Source organism: Sphaerodactylus townsendi, linkage group LG01, assembly GCF_021028975.2.
Source record: "Sphaerodactylus townsendi isolate TG3544 linkage group LG01, MPM_Stown_v2.3, whole genome shotgun sequence".
NCBI classification, from domain to species: Eukaryota; Metazoa; Chordata; class Lepidosauria; order Squamata; family Sphaerodactylidae; genus Sphaerodactylus; species Sphaerodactylus townsendi.
In genome coordinates, this window is record NC_059425.1 from 188540940 (window position 1) to 188564408 (window position 23469).

A 23469-nucleotide genomic window follows, 5' to 3' on the forward strand; every position below is an offset into this window, starting at 1 on the left:
CCCCATGTGACTAAGTCCGGCGCGAAGATGACGAGACAGCAGGAAGTCCTGCTGCTTCGTTGTCTTCGGGCTCCCTCGGCCCCACCCATGTTGTCATTGACATGGGTGGGGCCAAAGACACCCGAGGACACCATCCCCACCCACCCCTCCCCCAGGCACCCAGGAGCCTGCAGCATCGCTTCTGCTCCCCCAGGCACCCCTCCCCCAGGCACCCGGAAGCCTGCAGCCTTGCAGAGAGCAGAAGACACTGCCATCCTCCAAGAGGTGCTTTTATAAGCACTGAAGCCAGGGGTGGGGCCACACCCCGGGGGCGGGGGGCATCACCCCCCAAGCCCCACCCCCGGCCTCAGTGCTTATAAAAGCACCTCTCGGAAAATGTCTCTTCTGCTTTCCCCAGAGGGGAGGGCAGAAGCCGGGCTGCCGGGAGAGGGGGGGTGCGGCTTGAGGCAGAGCCCTGCCTCGAGGCACAGCGGGCAGGAGACAATTTGTCTCTGAGCGCCATTTCTACCTGATATGTCTCTGGAGGACAGGAAGGGAAAGGAGCTTGTAAGCCACCTTGAGTCTCCTTACAGGAGAGAAGGATAGGGTATAAATCCAAACTCTTCTGCTTCTGTCTTCTGAAACTGCCCCTCCATATTATAAAATCAGAAGCTACTGACCAGCCAGAATACATGAGTTCCTGGATGTGCAGTTAGAGAAGGGTATTTTCTCATCAGCCGAAAACAATTTGATTTATTTCTTATAATCACCATGACATCTGGGTAAATACTTAAATCACAGTCTATTTGTCGTGGAGCGTGTGCTTCATTTATTTCCCTGTATAGTTCCAAGTATTCAAGCCATTTTGTGTCTAGTATTGCTTTATTTCATAACGTCATGTGATTGGTTTTCTGGTGAGGATTTTTATTTTACACGCCTTACTAAGAGCAAATGAAGAAAGGTTACAGAAGGTTGACACAGGAAAAAAATGACAAGTGCTAACTCAACATTTCATATCATTTCTAGGAACGTTTCCCGATGGCCAATCTGTATACATTGTCACATTCCAAACTACATTTCCAACTTCGGTTTTAACAGTAGAAGGAAATTCAATGCTCCGTTTTTCTTTTCTAGAAAGTGCACGGGTACATTCTGTTTTTACTTTTAATAATCTAGTACAAGAGCCCACTCTGTCCAAATCACCTCTTAATTTTGTGCGGACGGCTTTGGTGTAACTCACACTGAAAGACGGCTGGTGCCCTTTCAGCTGCGGAGGCAAAAGGAGTCTCACGGTAACTATGCAACACCGGAAGCAAACGGTACTGAGCAGAGAAGATTTGGTCGAGTCTGAAAACTACTATTTTTTTTTCAAGAGCGGCTTGTGCAATCATATATTTACTAAGAGCACTCGATAATAGGCACAGATAACCTTTTACGATGCGTGGATCAGACACGGGGGAAAAAACAGCGGACACAGTAATAGCATTTGGTGCTGGATTCAGAGACGACTTTTAGACTCCTCTGGACTCAAGTGGTCTCCTGTCTCCTGGCCAGCACCTAGTCACGCACTGGACAAATACTCCACAGCCGTCTCCTTTTCCTCCATTAACTCCTTAGTGGTCAAATCCATCTTCTCACGAGAGAAGTCGTTGATGGGAAGGCCTTCAACAAACTTCCATGATCTATTCTGTTGGGAGAATAAGACCGGTAAGTTCATCTGAAACCAGGTAGTGCAATTGGATCGCTATACAATTTGATGAATTAATTGGGGGGATGGGTGGGTTCTGCAATCTGCGGCTCTCCAGATGTTCATGAACTACAATTCCCAATTGGCCATGCTGGCAGGGGCTGATGGGAATTGTAGTTCATGAACATCTGGAGAGCTGCAGGTTGCAGACCCCTGATACTAGGCTCCCGACCATGAACTTGTTGATGAAAGCCTAGATAAAGGGCGCGCCACTTCAGTTCAAGTGGCTTCAACTGTGGCGACCCCCCTCCCTCTCCTGTGTGTGGGGCTGACAAGCCGTCCCACCGTCCCTTTCCGAGGTGTTGGTCTCCTCGACTGCAGCCCCGGTCTTTGGGGCTCTCAACAAAGTCAGCTGCCTGAACCACAGGGTGCTGACGGGGGGGGGGGAGTACCCTCCCTTTCCTACTGTAGGCACTCCCTACCCTCGGCCAGGGTTCTCGACCGCCCTGCCTGCTAGGGTTGTCCCAGCCAGCCCCCCTCCCACCAGTAAGCGTCCCACCACCTGGTTGCTGGCCCTCGCCCCCGTGAGCCTTCCCCGCTCGTTCTCTCCTCCTTCCTTCTTCCTATCTCTTTTCTTCTCCTTCTTAGTTTCTCCTTCCTCTCTTGCCCCCCTCTCTATCTCTTCTCCGCAGTGCCTACTGCCTCCTTCTTCCATGCTTCTCCTTCTCACTCCTTCCACTTTCCTACCCGTCCTCCGTTCTCCACCTCCCAGCTTCCACAACACCCTCCCACATCCCGCTGTGCGAAGACTCGCCTGCCTGGCTCTCTCCTCCTTATAAGCCCTCGCAGGGGCTTCTGGGGCGTTCCCTGACCCGCCCCCGCACTCCACTGAAGGCCCGACGAGCTCCAGCTGAGCTGTGTCGTGGCCACTTCGCTGCCCTTCCTGCGGCCCGTCGACACTCCCTCGCGTGGGCGTGTCCTCACCGGGTCCAGCCGCCGGCTCGCGGCAGGCCCCGCCCCCGGCTGAACGAGTCCGGGGCGAGCTGTTGCGGCGACCCCTGGACATCAACTCTAATCAGTTAGGGGAGGGGCTGCAGCTCAGTGGTCAGAGTATCTGCTTGGCGTGCCAAAGCGTGCTCCACCTGGCTCCCAGTTGACAGTTGTTTGATGAACGATAAATGCTCTTGCATCAAAGCGCCATATTCAATGATGCCCAGAGTAGTGGTTTTGACAAAGGCACCGCATAAAAATGAATGTTAATTCTCATTAATTCAGAACGATCTTCTAATGATTCAGAACGATATTCTAGTACTATTTTCTCATCCGCTGCATCCAACTGACCGCACTATCATCTTTTTGTGGAACAGAGTATAGGAAGATACTAGAAGCTTCCCATAACATCAATATTATGAAAAAAAATCACATCAACGAATCTAAACTTAACAGTGCTCTTATCCACTTAACTGGTGTTTCAGACACACGTTTCTTGCATACCTTTATGACAACTGGGAAGGAGTAGATCAGATCCTCGGGGATGCCGTATGAATTTCCATCAGAAATGACACCCATAGACACAAATTCACCCTTCAAAGGGAAGAACAGAGTGGCTCGTTTTGTATAGTTGTGAGAATTTATGCACAACGGTTGTACAAGGGAGATTTTATAGCTTGCTATGGCCCCTTCCGCACACGCAAAATAATGCGTTTTCAAACCACTTTCACAACTGTTTGCAAGTGGATTTTGCTATTCTGCACAGCTTCAAAGAGCACTGAAAGAAGTTTGAAAGTGCATTATTCTCTGTGTGTGGAATGAGCCTATGTTTGATCGTATTCTAGCACATCAAAAAAAAAAGATCTACTACCTCAAAACAAATGATCACATTTGCGTAAATGATCACATTTCTCTACCAAAGAGTTCATGAAAGGGTCCATCAACTGTCCATGCCCAGCATAAAGAACAGCCACATAAAGGCTCACACCTTCCTAGTCCACGGCAGTGCTTACCTCTGGAGTGCCAAACCAGATGTCCCTCACGTGATCACAGATGGCTTTGGCCGCTGACATGGCGCTCGAGAGCTTCCGGGCCTTGATGACAGCTGCGCCCCGCTGCTGAACCGTCTGCAATGTCGACAGAAAGAAACGACTGGGGTTATATGAACCTGGTGCCACAACATGTACAGAAGCCCCAACCTGGACGTCCCAGGCGAGTCTCCGCCTTGTCAGATCTTTTATTTTATTAATTAATTAATTAATTAATTAATTAAATTTATGGGCCGCCTCATCCCTGAAGGGCTCGAGGCGGCTCACAACACGGCTGTTTCAACAGCAACAAAACCTTCGGGAACGTCTTACCCCATATGTCCCTGCACGGCCTCTATGTTCATCAGAGGCCAATTTGCTGGTGGTCCCTGGCCCCTCAATGATGCGACTAGCCTCTACCCGGGCCAGGGCCTTTACAGCTCTGGCCCCGGCCTGGTGGAACACCTTACCACCATCTATCCGGGCCCTGTGGGATCTTGGAGAGTTCCGCAGGGCCTGTAAGACCGAATTGTTCCACCGGGCCTTTGGGGGGGCCGGCCGCTGATGAGCGCTCCTTTCCCCCCCCTTTTCTTCCCCTTTTACACTCTGGGTCTTAATACTTATGGGGGCCCTCCGCTCTCTTATCTTGTTTTCTTCCAGGGTGGGTTTATGAAGTTTTATGCTGGACGCCAATGTAATTTTGTTAATTTATTGTTTTAATGGGGGTTTAATGTAATTGTTTGTTTTATTGTGTTGTTCACCGCCCAGAGCCCTTCGGGGGAGGGGCGGTATATAAGATTAATTATAAATAAATAAAATTGATACAACACAAAAGTTAACCCATTAAAACTCAGCAGCAATTAATAACAATACATAATTAAAACGACGAGATTGTGTCGAACACATATACACAGGCGCCCAATCTAGAGGCCGAAGAAGAAAAGAAAAAAGAAGAAGAAAGAAGGGGAGGAGATAGGCAGGGCCCAAGATGAAATTAGGGCCCAACCAAGGTGGTCCAGACAGGCAGCTTTGATGTCAGTTTCAGTGGGGGGCGGTGGAACCGCGGCCGGCCCCTCCAAAAGCCCGGTGGAATAGCTCCGTCTTACAGGCCCTGCGGAACTCGCCAAGGTCCCGCAGGGCCCGGACAGCTCGAGGTAAAGCATTCCACCAGGCAGGGGCCAGAGCGGTAAAGGCCCTGGCCCGGGTCAAGGCCAGCCGCATCCTCGCAGGGCCTGGGATCACCAGTAGTTCTGCCGCCGTTGATCGTAGCGGCCTATGTGGGACATAAAGGGTGATGCTGTCCCGTAGGTATGTTTTAAGCTAAGCAAGGTTGGTCCTGGATAGTAGTTGGGTGGAAGACCACCAAGGAAATCCAGAGTTGCTATGCACGGGCAGGTAAAACACCTCCAAACATCTGTTGCCTTGAAAACACTACGGGGTTGACAGCGAAAAGAAAAAAGCGCTGCAGGTCCTACAAAATGTCCCGAACAAGAGCTGTGCTGCCTCCTAAGCCAAACCCAGGTTCAGCCATGATAAATCCAGGTCCTCCCAATTTATCCTGAAGTACCTGGTTCACGTATGGCTACATTTATCCCAAATTCAAAACAGCTCAGTTTTGGATTTGGGATAAACGTAGCCATACATAATGGAGGGGATGCAACCACCTTTTCCACCAATGAAAAAAAGGAGGAAGGGTCCTCCTTTTGGACCACCCACAAAGTTTGTACTGGCACCAACATGGACAACATGTGAAACAGGGGCTAGAATTAAGGGGAGGGGGTTGGGGAAGATTGAGTAGGAAAGTTGGTAGGATCTATCTCAGTATCACCTACATGACTGTGTTGCCCAGTAACAGGGGCGTCATGTTCACACAATTGCCACCTGCCCGTAAATCCTTGCTTAGAAGTTGTGGATTACTACCTACCAGCTACCCTCTCCATCCCCCATTACAAATTCCTTCCTTTTTTATTCAGCAACACAAGTCAACGAAGAAAGAGAGTACAATGTATTGTCGAAGGCTTTCACGGCCGGAATCACTTGGGTGCTGTGTGGTTTCCGGGCTGTATGGCTGTATGGACCTCTCTGACAACCATTACGTCAGACTACACAGAGAAGCCATTGAAATCCACAAGCACATGGACAATTTCAATAGAAAGGAAGAAACCATGAAAATGAACAGAACTTGGCTGCCAGTGTTGAAAAATACTAGAGTCAAGATAGTGTCTAACCAGCTCCACACAAACATAGGATGACTATAGACAAAGGAAACAAAGGCCAGGATACTTCTATTCAGATGCTCCCACTATTGACCTTGCTATCTCCATTGTTACTCCCACGCTATAGACTTCATGGTTACTCATACTTTCCTATTCAGATGCTCCTCACCCATTGACCTTGGCTGTTCTTCTTCAAGTTGCCTCTCACAGACAATGTTTCTTCACCCACCCAACAGGTATATACACTCCACTTGCTTTCCCAACATCAGATCCTCTGAAGATGACAGCCACAGATGCAGGCGAAACGTCAGGAGAGAATGCTGCTAGAATACGGCCATACAGCCCGGAAACCACACAGCACCCCAAAGAGAGTACAGTTCAGTTCCTGCTTTTGAGTGGGTAGGGATACAAGTATCTGTGAAGAAGATACACCCTCATTGCCAGATCTCTTCAAGATCTCCTTCCACCATCGGTGACTCAAGTCAGCTTTGACTTGACTTTGGGTGGTAAGAAGATTTAGGGGCAACCAGGGAAGGACCTGCCCTGGATACCTCAGGCTGGCCCAATCTTGTCGGATCTCAGAAGCTAAGCAGGGTGAGCCCTGGCTAGTATTTGGAAGGGAGGCCTCCAAGGAATACCAGAGTCAAGATGCAGAGGCAGGCCGTGGCAACCCACCTCTGAACACCTCTTGCCTCGAAAACCCTACTGTTGGGTCGCCATAACGATTCGGTGGCAAAGAAAAGGGAAGGCAACCTAATAGCTCTGCAAGATGTTGTGAAGCCTCTGAAACTTTGTCTAGAGCAGGGATCTGCAACCTGCGGCTCTCCAGATGTTCATGGACTACAAATCCCATCAGCCCCTGCCAGCATGGCCAATTGGCCATGCTAGCCAAGAAGATAGAAACAGTGTGCCAAGCACGATGCAATAGAACCGAACAACTCAAAAAATCAAAATTGGCACACTGACCTGGATCTGTATGTAGATATCATTTGTAATAAACAATTCAAAGCAACATTTGTTCAAAGTTATTTTTTCATTGTTATTGCACACATGTAAATCCACTTACACTAATGCTAACCCTATTCTGATATACTATGAAAGAATTAAAGTGCATAATATATATAAAGTGCCAGTGTCAATAAATCATATCAATGTACAATTTCATAATTTCATTCAAGATATGATGACGAAGGTCCATATGAGACTTCAGACTAATGAGTTCCAAAATTTTCTTAATATGTCCATTGTTGCTTTGAATTGTTTATTACAAATGATATCTACATACAAATCCAGGTCAGTGCGCAAATTTTGATTTTTTGAGTTGTTCGGTTCTATTGCAATTGGCCATGCTGGCAGGGGCTGATGGGATTTGTAGTCCATGAACATCTGGAGAGCCGCAGTTTGGCAAACCCCTGGTCTAGAGGAGTCTGCTTGGAGTCATGGAGGAAGTGTGGAAGTGGCCATCGTTAACCTCCTTTGCTTCGTGACTGAAGATGGAGAACAGTCAAATTCCTAGGCAGTGGTACATAGCTGGGGCTTATTCAAGATCGGTATGCATTTGGTTGACGTTTCAGGAGATGAAAAGGCCAACTTCCACAGCACCCTTTACAGCAGGGCTCCCCAACTTTTCTTTGTGTCTGCAGGCCCCTTTGAAACTCTTACACAGGGTGGTAGGAACCGTCCCAAAATGGCTGCAGCAGGAGGTGGAACCAATCACAGATGGCTGCCAGGAGGGGCAATGGAGGAGGTCCGAGTGCAGTGAAAAAGAGGGGCAATTTTAAAAACACGCTAGGAAAGAAGAATGAGACAAAGAATAAAACCGACACGGTTGAGGCAGCCGCCACTGAAGCGACATAATCTTAATTTTCACAACCAGTCAGATCTCCGACGGCCAGTCAAAAATGGCCCGTATCAGGGGTCTGCAACCTGCGGCTCTCCAGTTGGCCATGCTGGCAGGGGCTGATGGGAACTGTCGTTCATGAACATCTGGAGAGCTGCAGGTTGCAGACCCCTGGCCCATCTACTTTACGAAAACAGTTGATAGACACCATGTGCTTGAAGGCTGCGGGAGAGTGTTAGTTTCTCCCTGCTTGGAAGGGACCTCCATCAACCCCCTGGCAAGTCGCATCATTTCAATACTGATAATTTTTGTAGAGAAAGTCGGCAGGCAAGCAATCAAAATTGTTCTTCTGGCTAAGTTTTCTGATACGATTCCTCTTTTACTTGTCACGTGTAAGGACATAACACAAAGAACAATAGCAATGAGTGTGAACCAGCACTCAACACCTCTTGCTTTGGAATGTTTGCTACTCCTGCCACACAATTGTGCAGCGGTGGCGAACCTATGACACGGGTGCCAGAGGTGGCACTCAGAGCCCTCTCTGTGGGCATGCACAAACAGAGTCGCACCCCCCACACACACACATCTAGGGTGGCCTGGGCCACTGGGCTAGTTTATTAGCATTAAACCTAAGACCTAGTTTTGGGGAAGCAGTGTTGATAATCCTGTTAAGCACTGTTAAACCCCACTGATTTTCATGCGAAGAACTAAAGTGTGATCCTTTACCTGGGAGTAAGCTCGATTGCTGGCAATGGAGCTTGCTTCTGAGTAAACCCTCCTAGGGGCGTGATTCACCCGTCGGAAGAGTTGCACGGTTGCTTCAAAGCAAAGCCACCGACTACCACCAAGCTTACTCCCGAGTAACGCACGCCTCGGAGCCAACCGTTTTTCCTAAACTTAAACCTCAGTATTCAGGTTAAATTGCCGTGTTGGCACATTGTGATAAATAAGTGAGTTCTGGGTTGCAATTTGGGCACTCGGTCTCGAAAAGGTTCGCCATCACTGCAATTGTGTTATGGGGGGGTTGGTGCAGAGGCGGAGCTACCAGGGGACCGGGGGGGGGGGGTGCGCGTTGCACTGGGCACGTGCCTGGGGGGGAATCGCCCCCCTCCCCCCACACACTTACCTTTGTCAAACAGTGCAGGCGGGAGAAGCAGCCTGTTTCCTTCAGGCGAGCCCCAGGGTCTCATGGGAAGTGTAGTTCCCACAAGGTCATTTTCAGCCTGAAGGGAACAGGCTGCTTCTTCAGTCTGCACTAAGGTAAGGGGTGGGGCAGGGAGGGGAGGTGGGGCAGGACACCACGGAGAGTGTGTGTGGAAAACACAGAGTGCGCACCTGGCGCACTCTGGCCCAGCTAGGCCTCTGGGCTGGTGGGAACGCACAGGATGACAACGTACCGCAATGAAGTCTCCCTTAAGCCAGTTGTCATCTTTCACTGCTTTATAGACGCCAATTTCGTTGCCTTGCACTTTGACCTTGGCATGGCTGACATCGGGATATTGAGTGGAAGAGTGATTCCCCCAGATGATGCAGTTCTTTACATCATCCGCACGCACGCCGACTTTCAGAGCAATCTAGACGAAGGGAAAGGAGGGAGAGAGGAAAAGAAAAGGTTGCTGCTGTTAGTGTTGCCATTTCTTTTTTTAAAAATATTTTTAATTGATATTTCGGAATTATTACAGATTGATATTGTAGATCGTATATTTCATCCTCCATATCCTCCCCCCCGCCTCTTCTTTAGATGCGCAGCAGCAGGTCCATTCTGTTCAATCTTCTTGTCCATTTTTCTTCTGTAATTCCAATTTCGTTTAACCAGTCTTTGAATTCCATCCAGATCCACTTCATATCTTTTAGTTTTTCTTGCCATATTTGATTTCTTGACATGATGTCGAAAATTTCTAATTGTATTTGCTCCCATATATATTCCAACCATTTCTGCATTGTCCATATTTTTTTGTCTTTCCACCCCAATGCAATTACTGCATGGGCCGCTCTGATCATGAATTTGAAAAGCTTTCTCTTTCTTTGTTCTATTATTATATAATCTGATATGCCAATGAATAATAAATCTATATTTATCTTTATTTTTACCTTTACATATTTTTCTATATATAAAATTTTCCCACATATTTTTTACTTCTGTACATTCTAACCACATACGGGTATATATTGCATTTTTATCCCCACAATGCCAACATTTCGGACTGAGTCCACTTATCATATATGCCAACTGTTTCGGTGTTCTATACCATTTTAATATTAGTTTCTTCTCCAGTTCTGCATATTTATCTATTTTTATCTTATTTATATTATCTATGGTCCACCTAATAAGATCCATGTCTTAGAGTTGCCATTTCTAAAACCTGCTTTAAAAGACATTATTTGTTTTAGATCACACACACAACAAACGTCTCTCTCCCTCCAGGACCAAGAAGACTAGTTTGTACCTGGGATTTAGCTCTGTTGTGGTCCAGACGAGTCAAACAGCTGAAGTTCTCTTTTGGGATGGATGGAGCAGATTTGGAGGCAGTCAGGCAGTTGGTATTGGCTGGATTGCCCACCACAATGACCTGTGGGAGATTGCGAGAAGAATGTGAAACATATTTACACTGTCTGTTGATTTAATCAATCAACTGAACTTCTTCAGTTGCCTGCAAACTGCATCAATTAAAAAGGCTATTTGCTGAAACAGAGATGCTGCATAGAGATATTGTCATAAGTGATGTCACGCCAAGCCTGCGGGGTAGCAAGCTGGCTTCAGTAAGATTTGGGTTCTTTGCTTTAAAACTCCACTCCAGCTGAGTTCTCAACGATTTTTATTGTAAAAATTCAAAACAAAGAAATAAAACAAACTTTGGTTACAGAGATCTCTCTGCTAGGCACATCCCTTTTGGATTCCTTTGTCCCCATTCCGGGAACCCATGGCCCAGAGATGCTTCCCTGACCACCTCTGGAGATGAAATCTAAAATCCTTTGTTTTCACCTTCTCAGGAAAACTGTGTTCCGGCCACGAGGTAATTTAGGCCTTTGAAGTTGCATCCTGGCACCTTTGCATGTCTTCCTGTTCTCCATCCAGGAGATCAAAGACCCAAGATGCTTTTCACAGTCATGTGTGATTTCCCTTTGCTCTAGCGATAAGAAGTGAACTAAAATAATCTGCTCAGCAACCATTATTAACAGGAAAGGTAGTCTTCAGTATCTCTTCTTCATGCTGTATTACAGGGGAACATGAGAAACCACGGAAAGTACATATACAGCTCTGGGCTGTTTAGATAAAAGGTGTTTAGATAAAACTTGTGCTAAACAAACAACAATTCAACTTGCTTCTGACTTCTAGAAAGAGAACACACACACTGGGAGTCAGCGTGGTGCAGAGGTTATGAGCAGGTGGACTCTAATCTGGAGAACCTGGTTTGATTCCCCACTCCCCCACATAAGCAGTAGACTCTTATCAGGTGAACCAAATTTGCTCCCCCACTTCTGCATTCCTGCTGGGTGACCTTGGGTTAGTCACAGTTCTCTCAGGACTCTCTCAGTCCCACCTACCTCACAAGGTGTCTGTTGTGGGGAGAAGAAGGGAAGGAGTTTGCAAGCTTCTTACAGGAGAGAAAGGCGGGGTATAAATCTAAACCCTACTCTTCCAAACTCTTCTTTATAAAAAACATAAACTCTTGTTACAAAAACTGTGGCATATCCTGTTTAAAGTGGAGTAAGACTCCTTTCCTAAATCAGGGATCCCTAAACTTTTTGAGCCTGCAGGCAACTTTGGAATTCTAACACGGGGTGATAAATGCCATCATAAAATCAGAGGTGGGATCCAGCAGGTTCTCACCAGTTCCCGAGAGTGGGTTACTAATTATTTGTGTGTGCCGAGAGGGGGTTACTAATCAGGTCCACTTTTCCGTTAGAAATTCCATTAGGTCCAAAAATCATAAAGTCCTGTTGTTTCTTATGTGGCTGAAGGTAGAAAACGGGATAATTCTCCCTGTTGGGCTGTTTTAAAAACATGTTTTAGAAATATGGTAAAGTTCCTTGTTTAAGGAAAGTATCCTTCTTCTGATTTCTAGAAACAAAATTATTTGAAAGTATTAAGTATTTGACAGGCAGTCAATTAGAGGAGAAGTAGTTGTTTCTGTTGGCAGTAGACGATAGGACTTGCTATAATGAGTTTAAATTATGGACAGAAAGATACCAGCTGGAAATTAGGAACTTTTTTTTACAGTAAGAGTTTTTTACAGTAACACAGTAACATAGAAATTATTAATGCCCCGCCCCGGAATGCCCAGCCACGCCCCCGTCGTGCCCGCCCAGCCCCATTGGCGCTATGCCACTGTTTGAATCCCACCACCATGGGAACCTGTTACTAAAATTTTTGGATCCCACCACTGCATAAAATGGCCTACACAGGAGGCAGGGCCAAGCACAGAATGCCAGGTCGTGAGATGATGCATAAGTCTAATAGCGACTCTTCAACATTTCAGGCAGAAACTCTAACAGGATGCTTTCAAGTCTGCACAGTCAATCAAATCTTCAGAGGCCAATCAGAAGCCTTGCTGGGAAAAACTCCACTTGGCTTCTAAAAATACTCAGCAGGGCCCTGGAAAGGGGTTGATGGGGAGCCCTTCCTAACATTTTAAGATAATCTATGTTTTCCAGCTTGATCAAAGTGCAACCCCATCCCTCAGTGCTTAATATTGTACAGCTGTGGTCCCCAACCTTTTTTTGAGCCTGGGCGCACCTTTATAATTCCAACACAGTTCAGTGGCTGTCACAAAATGGCTTGAGGCAGGAGGCGGAGCCAGACAAAACATGGCTGCCGCAGCTGACCCTCAGCCACACAGCGAAGATCCTTGTGCTGTGGTGGCAGTGGTTTCCAAAGCAACCTGTTTCGAAGCCTGTAGAGTCAATCAAACCTCCAACAGTCATCCAGAAGCAAAACCTCCGCTTGGCCTGGCCCACTTTCTAAAAAACCCTTGGTAAACACCATGAAAGGTGCTGGTGGGTGCCATGGTGGACACTCCTATTGTACAGAACTATTAGGTATTTTTTAATAGAAGTGACACTTAAAAAAGGAAGAGCGTTATCTGTGATGGGCAAAGCTTGGAAGGTCACTGCCAACTAATGGTAGGTCAACTTTGTTTTGGTCCAACCTGCCTTCATGCAATCCTTCAGTGCTCCACGTGCTTCATGTGAAATCGTCTTAATGATTTTTGGAAGAGGCCTCTAAAGTTGATGTGGCGTCCCACCCCCCCCTCGCCCGGGCCCTTTGGGCGGTGTATCCTTCTCCCTAACCTGGGGGTTGGTCTCCCCAGACGATGACTTTCCCAATTGGCCCAAGGGCCAAGAAACCACCACGCCCACAAAGCACTGGGTATACGGGGCAGCCCTCGCCACGCCACCCTCCTCCTAGTAGGTCTCCTTGCCTCCCTTCCCGTCTGGCTTGAGAGTTTACACCCTCCCTCCCTCCCTTGTTGCTTCACAAGGAGAGGAGTTTCCATGGCCTTGTCTCTCCCCTGTAGCCTCACAGGGAGAGGTGTTTACAGCTTGTGTGAACGACTCCCACCCTGTTACTGCACAGGGTGGGGACCAGCTTGAACTGGGGTCTAGGAGGTTCTCAAAGGAGGTCTGGGCTTCAGGGTCCTCTTCCCTCCTTCCCACTTCCCACCATTGAACTGTCCCTTTCCCTTGTCTCTTCACACCACCCCCCACATTCTCTGCTGCTGCGGCAGCTCCAGACTCGCCCTTTCCCACTTCCTTATATACCTTCTGCCCTCTCATTCCTCTTCCTCGTCCCAGCTGCTTCTCCAGCCCATCTTCTACAGCTGCCTCAGCTGTGGGCTTGCTGGGCCTAAGCCTCCTCTCTTCCCTGCCTTCCCCTTTGAACAAGGCCTCTAAGGCCTTCACCCTCCCTGCAAGAGGCTCCTCTGCAGCCTTCCCATCTCCCGCAGTGCCAGCTGGTGCGGGACTCAGTGGGGTAAGTCCGGGCGCTGCAGCCGAGTCCGGACAGTTGACTAGTCTTAACACCATCATCTTGCAAGGTGGAGAGAAATGTGGGGGCAGGGTGGCTGATGCTGAGATAACACAGCTGGCACAAGGGCACTTCGTGAGCTTACGGCCAAATGGTGCAAGTCCACAGGACGCATCTGGGTTATGTCCTAGATGCACTCACCTTGACCGTTTTCTTGGCGTACTTGTCCAGTGCCGAGCCTTGGGACTTAAAGATTTTCACGTTGGCCTTGAGTAAATCTTTCCGCTCCATGCCCTCTTTCCTTGGCATGGAGCCAACCAGAATGGCTACATCGAGGTTTTTAAAGGCAACATCTTCTTTGTCTGTTGCAATGACCTCTGCCGAGCAGAAACAAAGAGATCAACAGTGGCATTGGTAAACTGAATTACAGCAACATTTGGCGGACAAATCTCAGAATGAACCCAGTGTGAATACAGCTTCAATCAAAATCCCAAGGCTAGTCAGAAGAATGTCATTCCACACATAAAGCAGTAAATTATACTACTGATAGGCAAGTTTTATTTCTCTCTGCCAAGAAACTTCTGTTTCCGTCGGAATAGTACAATACAATACAATAGACCTTTATTGGCATAAGAAACAAAAGCGTGAGTATAGACCATCACTAAATTTAAAAGAGTTGTACATGGCGTCTATGAGTAGTTTTACATTCTAAAATCACACTTCATTTATAAAAATAACGAAGATTAAAAATTTTTTGTCCATTCCATTGTACACGGGATTGTGAACAGGTATAGTAAAACTACACTTAAAAGACAGGATTAAGATATTCGTTATTCATAGCCTATTTACTAAAAAAGTATAGCCTTCCCCAAGATCTATAAATTGTATATACTAATTAATACTATAAATTACTATAATACTATAAATTACTAATACCATAAATTACTAATACTATAAATTAATTAAATGTCCATAAAATGCAATAAATAACAGTGAGCTCCTTATAAACACCTTCTAAAATACCCCAGGAGTATCAGAGGTATGGAGTATTTCACATTTAAATAGTTTTGTACTTGCTTATTTTACATACCTCTTAAGGACATGACTTGCAGCAAATAACTGGCTATTCTCCCAAGTATGGAAGGATTATTACTGTTTAACAATTTTGGGATTGATATTTTGGGGGGCACATTTCCCATTATCGGTAGTACTAAAGCTTCCCTCTGGGGATTATATTTTGGGCAATAGTCGGAATAGTACCAGAACAGGGGCTCATAGCCAAATATCTTGAACTATTAACTGAACCCCAACAGAGATGGATTATTACAAGGGCCAGATGCAATACTTTTCCATCGGCCATTACAAAGGGTCGCTACCTATCTATCCCTCTCCAGGATCGAGTCTGTCCACACTGTAAAAACCAAGTGGAGACTCTTGCTCACATTATACTTGACTGTCCGAGATATGTGGGTATTAGGAATTTCTCTCCTGGGCGGGTCTTAGACAAATCTGAAAGAGACTCTGACAACTCTGTGTGGAGTTTTTGTTAAATAACATAGAGGCCATGCTCTTGAAAAAAGTAGCAAAATTTCTTTTACAAGTGACAGAATTTTCTAAGTAACGTCCAATGCTAGATACATTTTATCTGTCTGTGTTTTGAATGTTCTTTTGATTTGTACTTCAGAAATGTCTGTAATGCTCTGGAGCCTATTTAAAATGCCTAATAAAGGTTGTTGTATTGTATTGAATATTGAAACTTCTGTGCCTATGGAAAGAAGGGTGGTAATTTGTACAAAAGCAAGTTAGCTTCTATTATTTGATCTTATCTAAACACTAAGCCGTTCTAGACCAAGGGTCCCCCCAAACTTTCTGAGCTTGCAAGTACCTTTGGAATTTAAAAAAATAATAATTTTTTTTTACAAAAAAGAAAAAAAGGAACCAGGATCAAACATGGTTACGGTTAGTATCAGAAACGAAGAGACAAAACCAAATTATACATATAATATTATATAAAAATTTAAAAACAATTACCAACGATGGCTATTCTTGATATAAATTCTAATAATCCAAAGTATATAAACGACACTGCTAAATTACTTCTATTATAACTTTCTAATTTCCCCCCCACAAAATAAAAGTGGTATTGACATATTATTTTTCATAATGTAATTGAATGCATGTGGCAAGCACTGCTCATGCAAACTTGATACCTCCTCTGTTTCCAACCCATAATAATGAGCAAGTCTGCCAATAAGGCCTCTTGCCCTGTCCCCTTTAGTCCTCCAGTCTAAATGTCTGCAGGCCACATTGCTTCTTTGCACAGAACCAAAAGTCAGCGTCAGATTTGTTTCGAGGGGTCACCTCTTAACAGCGGAAGAGCGCAATCTTGCAGTTCCATAACGACGCCGTCCAACACGGCCATCATAGGAGTGATATCCAACAGTATAAGAACAAGAGGCTATAAAGAAACAAAATAAAATGGTAACGAAACAAAATAAAATGGTAAAGTTATGCAAAATGACTTTGTTCAACACGCATCAACCACAGCCAGGCAGATTATTATTCTTTTTGTGCCGTGATAAAAAAAACATTCACTTCATTTATAGTCCGCCTTTCTCGCAGAGACTCAAAACAGCCTACAGCCATTAAAAGTCAATAATACAGCAAGAGTTAAAATATGACAAAAACTGTCCAGAAAAACATTTCAGAGGCATTGGCAGGTCCATTACAGAAATGGACAAAATAAACATACAAGCAGTCAGATTTTATTTTACAGTTCTGTGACAGAAACATACTCTGCAGAGTACCCTGTAACATAGGCTCATTCCGCACATGCAGAATAATGCACTTTATTTATTTATTTATTTATTTATTTATTTATTTATTTATTTATTTATTATATTTGTATACCGCCCTCCCCGAAGGCTCAAACTGCTTTCAGTGCTCTTTGAAGCTGGGCGGAATGGCAAAATCCACTTGCAAACAGATGTGAAAGTGGTTTGAAAACGCATTATTCTGCGTTTGGGATCCAGCACCACATAGTGCTGGTGTGGTGGGTAAGAGAAGTGGACTCTAATCTGAAGAACAGGGTTTGATTTCCTGCTCCTCCACATGAGAAGCAAACTCAATCTGGTGAACCAGGTTTGATTCCTCACTCCAACACATGAAGCCCGCTAGGTGATCTGGGCTAGTCACAGTTTTCTCAGCCCCACCTAGCTCAGAAGGTATCTGTTGTAGGGAGGAGAAGAGAAGGTGATTGTAAGCTGCTTTGAGACTCCTTAAAGGTAGAGCAAAGCCAAATTCTTTTTCTTCTAGTGGAAACCACATTTCCCACAATGCAACATTTGTTTCCTCTACTCAAAGAAACCCAAACCAAGTAGGAGTCAACAGAGCTTTAGCCTTGGTTTTGGAGGCTTGATACCAATACAGTGATAGCCTGTAGGCTCCGCATTACTGCGTATGAGTATAATACAATTCCCTTTATCTCTTACCTGATCTTTGCCAAAAACATCACCTTTAGCAATGCTGTAGAGCAGAGAGTAGGCAATCTGACCGGCGGCCCCAGTCACCAGGACTCTGATTGGCTCAGACTACAAGAAAAAACATATTTGCGGTCATCAGTGTGAGCATCAAGCAACGCATCCTCTCTTGTTATAGATCCAGTAAGCACTTACAAAGTTCAGTGAAGACCTATCATGATAAAACGCCTTGGCCAATCTATATATATAAAAAGCTTTCCGTGTATGTGTTGATGACAGGGTACCTCAGTAACTGCTGGGCCAATTCCTCTGAAAATTCCCAGCCAGTCAGTCAGGCGAGAGTGTTTTCAGATGTTCACATACCTGAAATTTCATACCTGGCCCAGGTAAAAACGCCTTTTTCTTGGCGCTCCCTGGTGAAGGACAGGGAGGGGCCTGTGTGTAACTGTCACTCTTAGAATGTTCGTGCCCTTAGAATGTTCACTCAGATGGCCAAAGATGAGCAGTGGAAACAGCACATAGGCAGTAACTCGAGTGGAAGTGAAACACATACACACACATACACACGAGGGAGAGGGGAGGAGGAGGAGGAGGAGGAGAAGAGGAAGAGGAGGAGTTTGGATTTATATCCCCCCTTTCTCTCCTGTAGGAGACTCAAAGGGGCTGACAATCTCCTTGCCCTTCCCCCCTCACAACAAACACCCTGTGAGGTAGGTGGGGCTGAGAGAGCTCTGAGAAGCTGTGACTAGCCCAAGGTCACCCAGCTGGCATGTGTGGGAGTGTACAGGCTACTCTGAATTCCCCAGATAAGCCTCCACAGCTCGGGCGGCAGAACGGAGAATCAAACCCAGTTCCTTCAGATTAGATACACGAGCTCTTAACCTCCACTGCCACTGAGAGGGAGGGGTGGCATCAGAGATGGGATCCAGCAGTTTCTCACAGGTTCCCGAGAGTAGGTTACTAATTATTTGTGTGTGCCGAGAGGGGGTTACTAATTGGTGATTTTGTCACATGATTTTTGCCTTAGTTACGCCCCTTCTCTCAGAAGTAGCGCGCAGAACTTGAAGCAGTCTAGCAGGAGGTGCACCAGCATGCGTGGCAGCCTGCGCCTGCGTGCATTCATTTCCCACCCAAGGACTGGCACAGCGGCTGCGTCCTTGCCACAGCCCCGCCCAGTAATGCCCCGCCCCTGAAATGGCCGGCCATGCCCCCGTTGTGCCCCGCCCAGCCCCATTGGCGCTACGCCACAGTTTGAATCCCGCCACCATGGGAACCTGTTACTAAAATTTTTGGATCCCACCACTGGTTGGCATGCAAGGGAAGAGAGGGAGGGAGAGGAAAGGGACGGTGGGGGAGGCATGCAAGGGAAGAGAAGTGAGAGAGGGAAGAGAGTGAGGGGTGGCATGCAAGGGAGGGGAGGCAGGGGCCCAGCATCTTGATATGACCCACCCACCCTAGCGGAGGGAAAGGGAAGGGAGGGAGGGGGAGGGGTGGCATGCAAGGGAAGAGAAGTGAGGGAGGGGAGACAGTGAGGGGTTGCATGCAAGGGAGGGGAGGCAGGGGGCCCAGCATCTTGATATGACCCACCCACCGTAGCGGAGGGAAAGGGAAGGGAGGGAGGGGGAGGGGTGGCATGCAAAGGAAGAGAAGTGAGGGAGGGGAGACAGTGAGGGGTTGCATGCAAGGGAGGGGAGGCAGGGGCCAGGCACCCTAGATTCCCTGAATACTGCAGTTACAGTTAAGAAAACCAGGCATGCATTACTCAGGAGTAAGCTCAGTACATCAACCATGACATACTTTGAATGGCTGCGTCGCACCCCTCAGAGGGTTTCCTCAGAAGCGACACCCATTGCCACCAACCAAAGTTACTCCCAGGTAAAGGATCATGACCAGCCAGCCTAGATGTGTGGGAGGGGTGCCTTTCCATTCCCCCCCCAAGGAATGCGGGCACACACATCACTGACATCGCACAGTATCAGGCTGCATGTTTGCATGAGCATGTACTGCTGGCCTCTGCAATTGATTTGCTGCTACTGTTCCTTTCCCATTTCACCACAATAAGCCACAGCAACGCGTGGCCGGGCCACGCTAGTCTATATATATAAAAATCTATCAGTTCGTTTTTCTGCTGACAGGTAATCTCCCAAACTACTGGACCAATTGCTTTGAAATTTTCACACAACATAGCATTCACGTGCGGCCAGGTTTTCATACTGTTTCCACACCTCCTGTTGTGTACATGTCACAACTGTGCCAGTTATTGTGTACATGCTACACCTGTGACAGTTGGAACCACAGTTCTGTTCCGCAACAGCGCCATCTGCTGGCTGTCAAAGCAACACCCTCTGATACAAGGGAACCAACCATGCCTTCCTTGAAAACCACTGCCTTATGGAGTGAAAGGGATGCGGCGGGCTATCTGCACATGGCCCACCCACCCTAGCAGAGGAAGGGGAAGATGAGGGAGGGTCCGGGGGTTTGCTGGACCAAACGCTCTGAAATTTGAACACAACATAGCTCATGCCTCCCAGCGTCTTTTACGCTAGACAATTCGCCTGCAAGGGAAGGGCGTGAAAGGGACAGGACCAGCCCACCTGGACATGGCCCACCCACCCTACAGAGGAAGGGGAACGTTAGGGAGGGACCTGCAGGGTTGCCATGCAAGGGAATGGGAGAGAGGGAGGGGAGCGAGGGGCCCCTTGCCTCTCCCCTCCCTTGCAAGCATTGTGCAATGACACATGTTCGAACCGTTCGCTTCCCCTTTTCTTCCTTTTCCACTTCACCCGACTCAGCCACAGCAAGGCGTGGCCGGGCCCACTAGTTATTTAGGAAAAAGGAGTTCTGCTGACTTCCAACAGAAAGCTACCTATAAGCAGCGAGGAAATAACAGTTCAGTACTAAAACAGCTGGAACTTATTTGACTGACTTGCTTCCATTCCGTCTACAATTCTAATGGTCCCACCACCCTCCGGCCTGAATTCTGCCCCTCCGCTGTCCAAAGTTGGAAGCCGCCATCCAACTGAAGCATCTCTTCCTCCGACAGAACAGCCAAATGTTGGAAGAAGCTTCTTTCACCGGAGAAACTTCTCCCAGCCTAAGATGGGGAAACGTGTTTATTTTAGAACAGTATTTTTTTAAGAACATAGTTTAAATTAATTGAAGACCTTCCTATGATAATTCCAAGGAGAACAACGAATGCTGCAAGTTACATGACAGACAATATTGAGAATACGACATGCAAAGTACAAATTGCAAAAAGGTTAATTGCAAGTTTTATAACAAGTACAGTTAGAGAGCAGCAGTGGCGTAGTGGTTAAGAGCAGGTGCATCCTAATCTGGAGGAATCGGGTTTGATTCCCTGCTCTGCCGCTTGAGCTGTGGAGGCTGATCTGGGGAATTCAGATTAGCCTGTGCACTCCCATACACACCAGCTGGGTGTCCTTGGGCTAGTCACAGTTCTTCGGAGCTCTCTTAGCCCCACCCACCTCACAGGGTGTTTTTTTAATTTATATCCCCCCTTTCTCTCCTGTAGGAGACTCAAAGGGCTTACAACTTCCTTGCCCTTCCCCCCTCACAACAAACACCCTCTGAGGTGGGTGGGGCTGAGGGAGCCCCGAAAAGCTGTGAGTAGCCCAAGGTCACTCCCAAGGTGTGGGAGTGTACAGGCTAATCTGAATTCCTCAGATAAGCCTCCACAACTCAAGCGACAGAGCTGGGAATCAAACCCGGTTCCTCCAGATCAGAATGCACCTGCTCTTAGCCAGTGCTCTTAGCCACTACGCCACTGCTGCTTACAAGGAGATTGTAAGCCCCTTTGAGTCTCCTACAGGAGAGAAAGGGGGGATATAAATCCAAACTCCTCCTCCTCCTCCTCCTTTTCTTCTTCTTCTTCTTCTTCTTCTTCTTCTTCTTCTTCTTCTTCTTCTTCTTCTTCTTCTTCTTCTTCTTCTTCTTCTTCTTCTTCTTCTTCTTCTAAATGCTTAGGCAGGCATTGTCTTCTGGCCTTGTGCCAGATCTTCTATTCATTGAACTTCTTGAAACTTAACACTTAAAGAGGTAAGGGGTTGTCTCCGGGTACACAGATTTGCAAAGTGACAGTGGGATTAAAGTCTTTTTCTCAACTCTGCGTGTTTATTTTAGAACATTTTTTACTGTAAAGAAGAGGCATGTAATCTCTGCAGACACAAATTCTCACTTGTGATAACTGCAAAATCATGCATCTGTTATATTTTCTAGAAGAAAAAATTGCCCAAAATAATCTTACAGTAATCTCTGGATGAGCTTGACATTGCAAATTAAATAGGGGGAATTATTTACCAAAATTTTTAAAACAATGCATGAATATATAGTCTCATGCTACATAATAAATAAAACCGTAATTTTTGTTTCATAATGAGTAACTTCTGGACTGTAATGTATCTTAAACAGAAAACTATTTAAACTATCTTTAGATAAGTTTTTCCTTAAAAAAGCATTTTATTTTAAAAAATCCAATGTAAAATTTAAAAATATAATAATAATAATAGTAGTAGTAGTAGTAGTAGTAGTAGTAAGCATCATCGACATAGCAGTCCCCGGTGACAGCAGGGTCATTGAAAAAGAACACGAGAAGGTCACTAGATACCCTGATTTGAAAATCGAGCTTCAGCGTCTATGGCACAAACCAGTTGAGGTCGTCCCAGTGGTAATCGGCACGCTGGGCGCCATCCCAAAAACACTAGGGCAGCACTTGAAACATCTTCGAATTGACAAAATTAACATCTGTCAAATTCAGAAGGCAGCCCTGCTGGGATCCGCACGAATGCCACGCTGATACATTACAACTTCCTAGGCCTCTGGTTGAGGCTCGAATTGTAATGAAGGCCAACAACCAGCTAAAGATCTGGCAGCTGTGAAATCTACAATCATCATCATCATCATCATCATCATCATCATCATCATCATCATCATCAAACATTTATTTTTATCCACCCCCTATTCTACATCTGCCTAAACTGAAGAGAGATCGTTAATGGATGACATAGTGGTGGGAATGGGGGAAGGCTGTTAAAAACAGAAACTGAAATGCCTGGAGTCTTCATAATATATAAATCAGGTTTTTGCCTTCAGCTAATCGTGTCACAAGAACAATGGGTAATAGCCGTCTGCAGTCCAGTATCTGCATCAAACTGACATAGTACCTGGGGAGATCAAAAGCTGATTGTGCGACAGAGAACACAAAGAGTAATTTGGCACCCCTTCTGTTAAAGGTCTAATTGCAGACGGAGAAGAAACCGTGCTCCGGAAAGTGTGCATTTATGCTCACTTTTCAAAATTGGTCACCGAAGGTTCGCCTTTCCAAAAGCCAGGTATTAGTTACGCTTGTTTTACGAGATGCAGGACAAAGATATTTCTTTGGGGCTGTTTGGCTTTTCAGAACAAGAGAGATTAACTTCACTCAAGGAGCTGCCGCAGATGGGCTAAAAAATCTTGGACCCAAAAAAGGCTTAACTAAAATCAAGGTAAGTTTGCCGAAGCCACTGTTACCTACCAGTTCGGTCACAGTATGCAAGCAGCAGAGGCAATTAGCTCTGAACAGAACTGGTCTAAACCAGAAAACTGAGTGATATCTTGTGGGCTTTTTCTGCTGAGGAATTTGCACTTGGGATGTGCAATTATAAGATTACATAGCACTCTCGAGAAGAAATTTGAGGAGCGGAGAAAGTTTAGTTCTTGTTAGAAATGCGCTGTCAGCGTATACAAACTTGAAAAAAAAAATCAGGATTCATGGCCGGAATAAATCACATACCCTAACACGAATGTTTAAAAGGATGCCATTAAACTTCTTTGACATACGGCTGATGGGCTTGTACAGACCAAGTAAGTGGGATTCAAAAACTAAACTTTCTATGCAAAAATTTCATAAGGCAATTTTGGATTTGACTATAAGGAGTCGTAAGGAGCTTGGAGATTCCCCTATTCTTACATATTGTTTTGTGCCACGTGAGGGAAACAGAATTTGTGGCCCGCTGGCAAGGATCAGCATAGAAGTTTTTGAGCCACTGGAGGCAGGTGCGAAACACGTGTAAGGCCACCTCGAATCAAACAGTCTGTTCCTGATACTTTGACTATCTCTGGCTATAGTCCTAAAGACATGTTCTTGGCAGTAAGTCACACTGAATAAAATGGAACATACTTCTGTGCAGACATGCTTAGAATTGCTTTCTCTGTTTCGGAACAGTTATGATGCGTCTCTGGTTTGTTCGTTTGTAACAAGTTGTTTGATGCGTCTTGCGGGTTTGC

General features: G+C 46.1%; 1 protein-coding gene across 1 annotated transcript in view; it reads right to left on the minus strand.

The window, feature by feature from the left end:
• Positions 1-842: 842 nt before the first annotated feature.
• The window catches only part of MDH1 (malate dehydrogenase 1), a 29758-nt gene continuing 7131 nt past the window's right edge, over positions 843-23469 (minus strand). Inside the window, exons 2-9 of the mRNA XM_048501724.1 lie at positions 17200-17298; positions 16070-16166; positions 13910-14085; positions 10188-10310; positions 9138-9314; positions 3670-3783; positions 3161-3250; positions 843-1666 (exon numbers count right to left, since the gene is read on the minus strand). Coding sequence (XP_048357681.1) covers positions 1541-1666; positions 3161-3250; positions 3670-3783; positions 9138-9314; positions 10188-10310; positions 13910-14085; positions 16070-16166; positions 17200-17298 — 1002 coding nt within the window. The 3' untranslated portion in view covers positions 843-1540. The remainder of the gene's footprint in view (positions 1667-3160; positions 3251-3669; positions 3784-9137; positions 9315-10187; positions 10311-13909; positions 14086-16069; positions 16167-17199; positions 17299-23469) is intronic.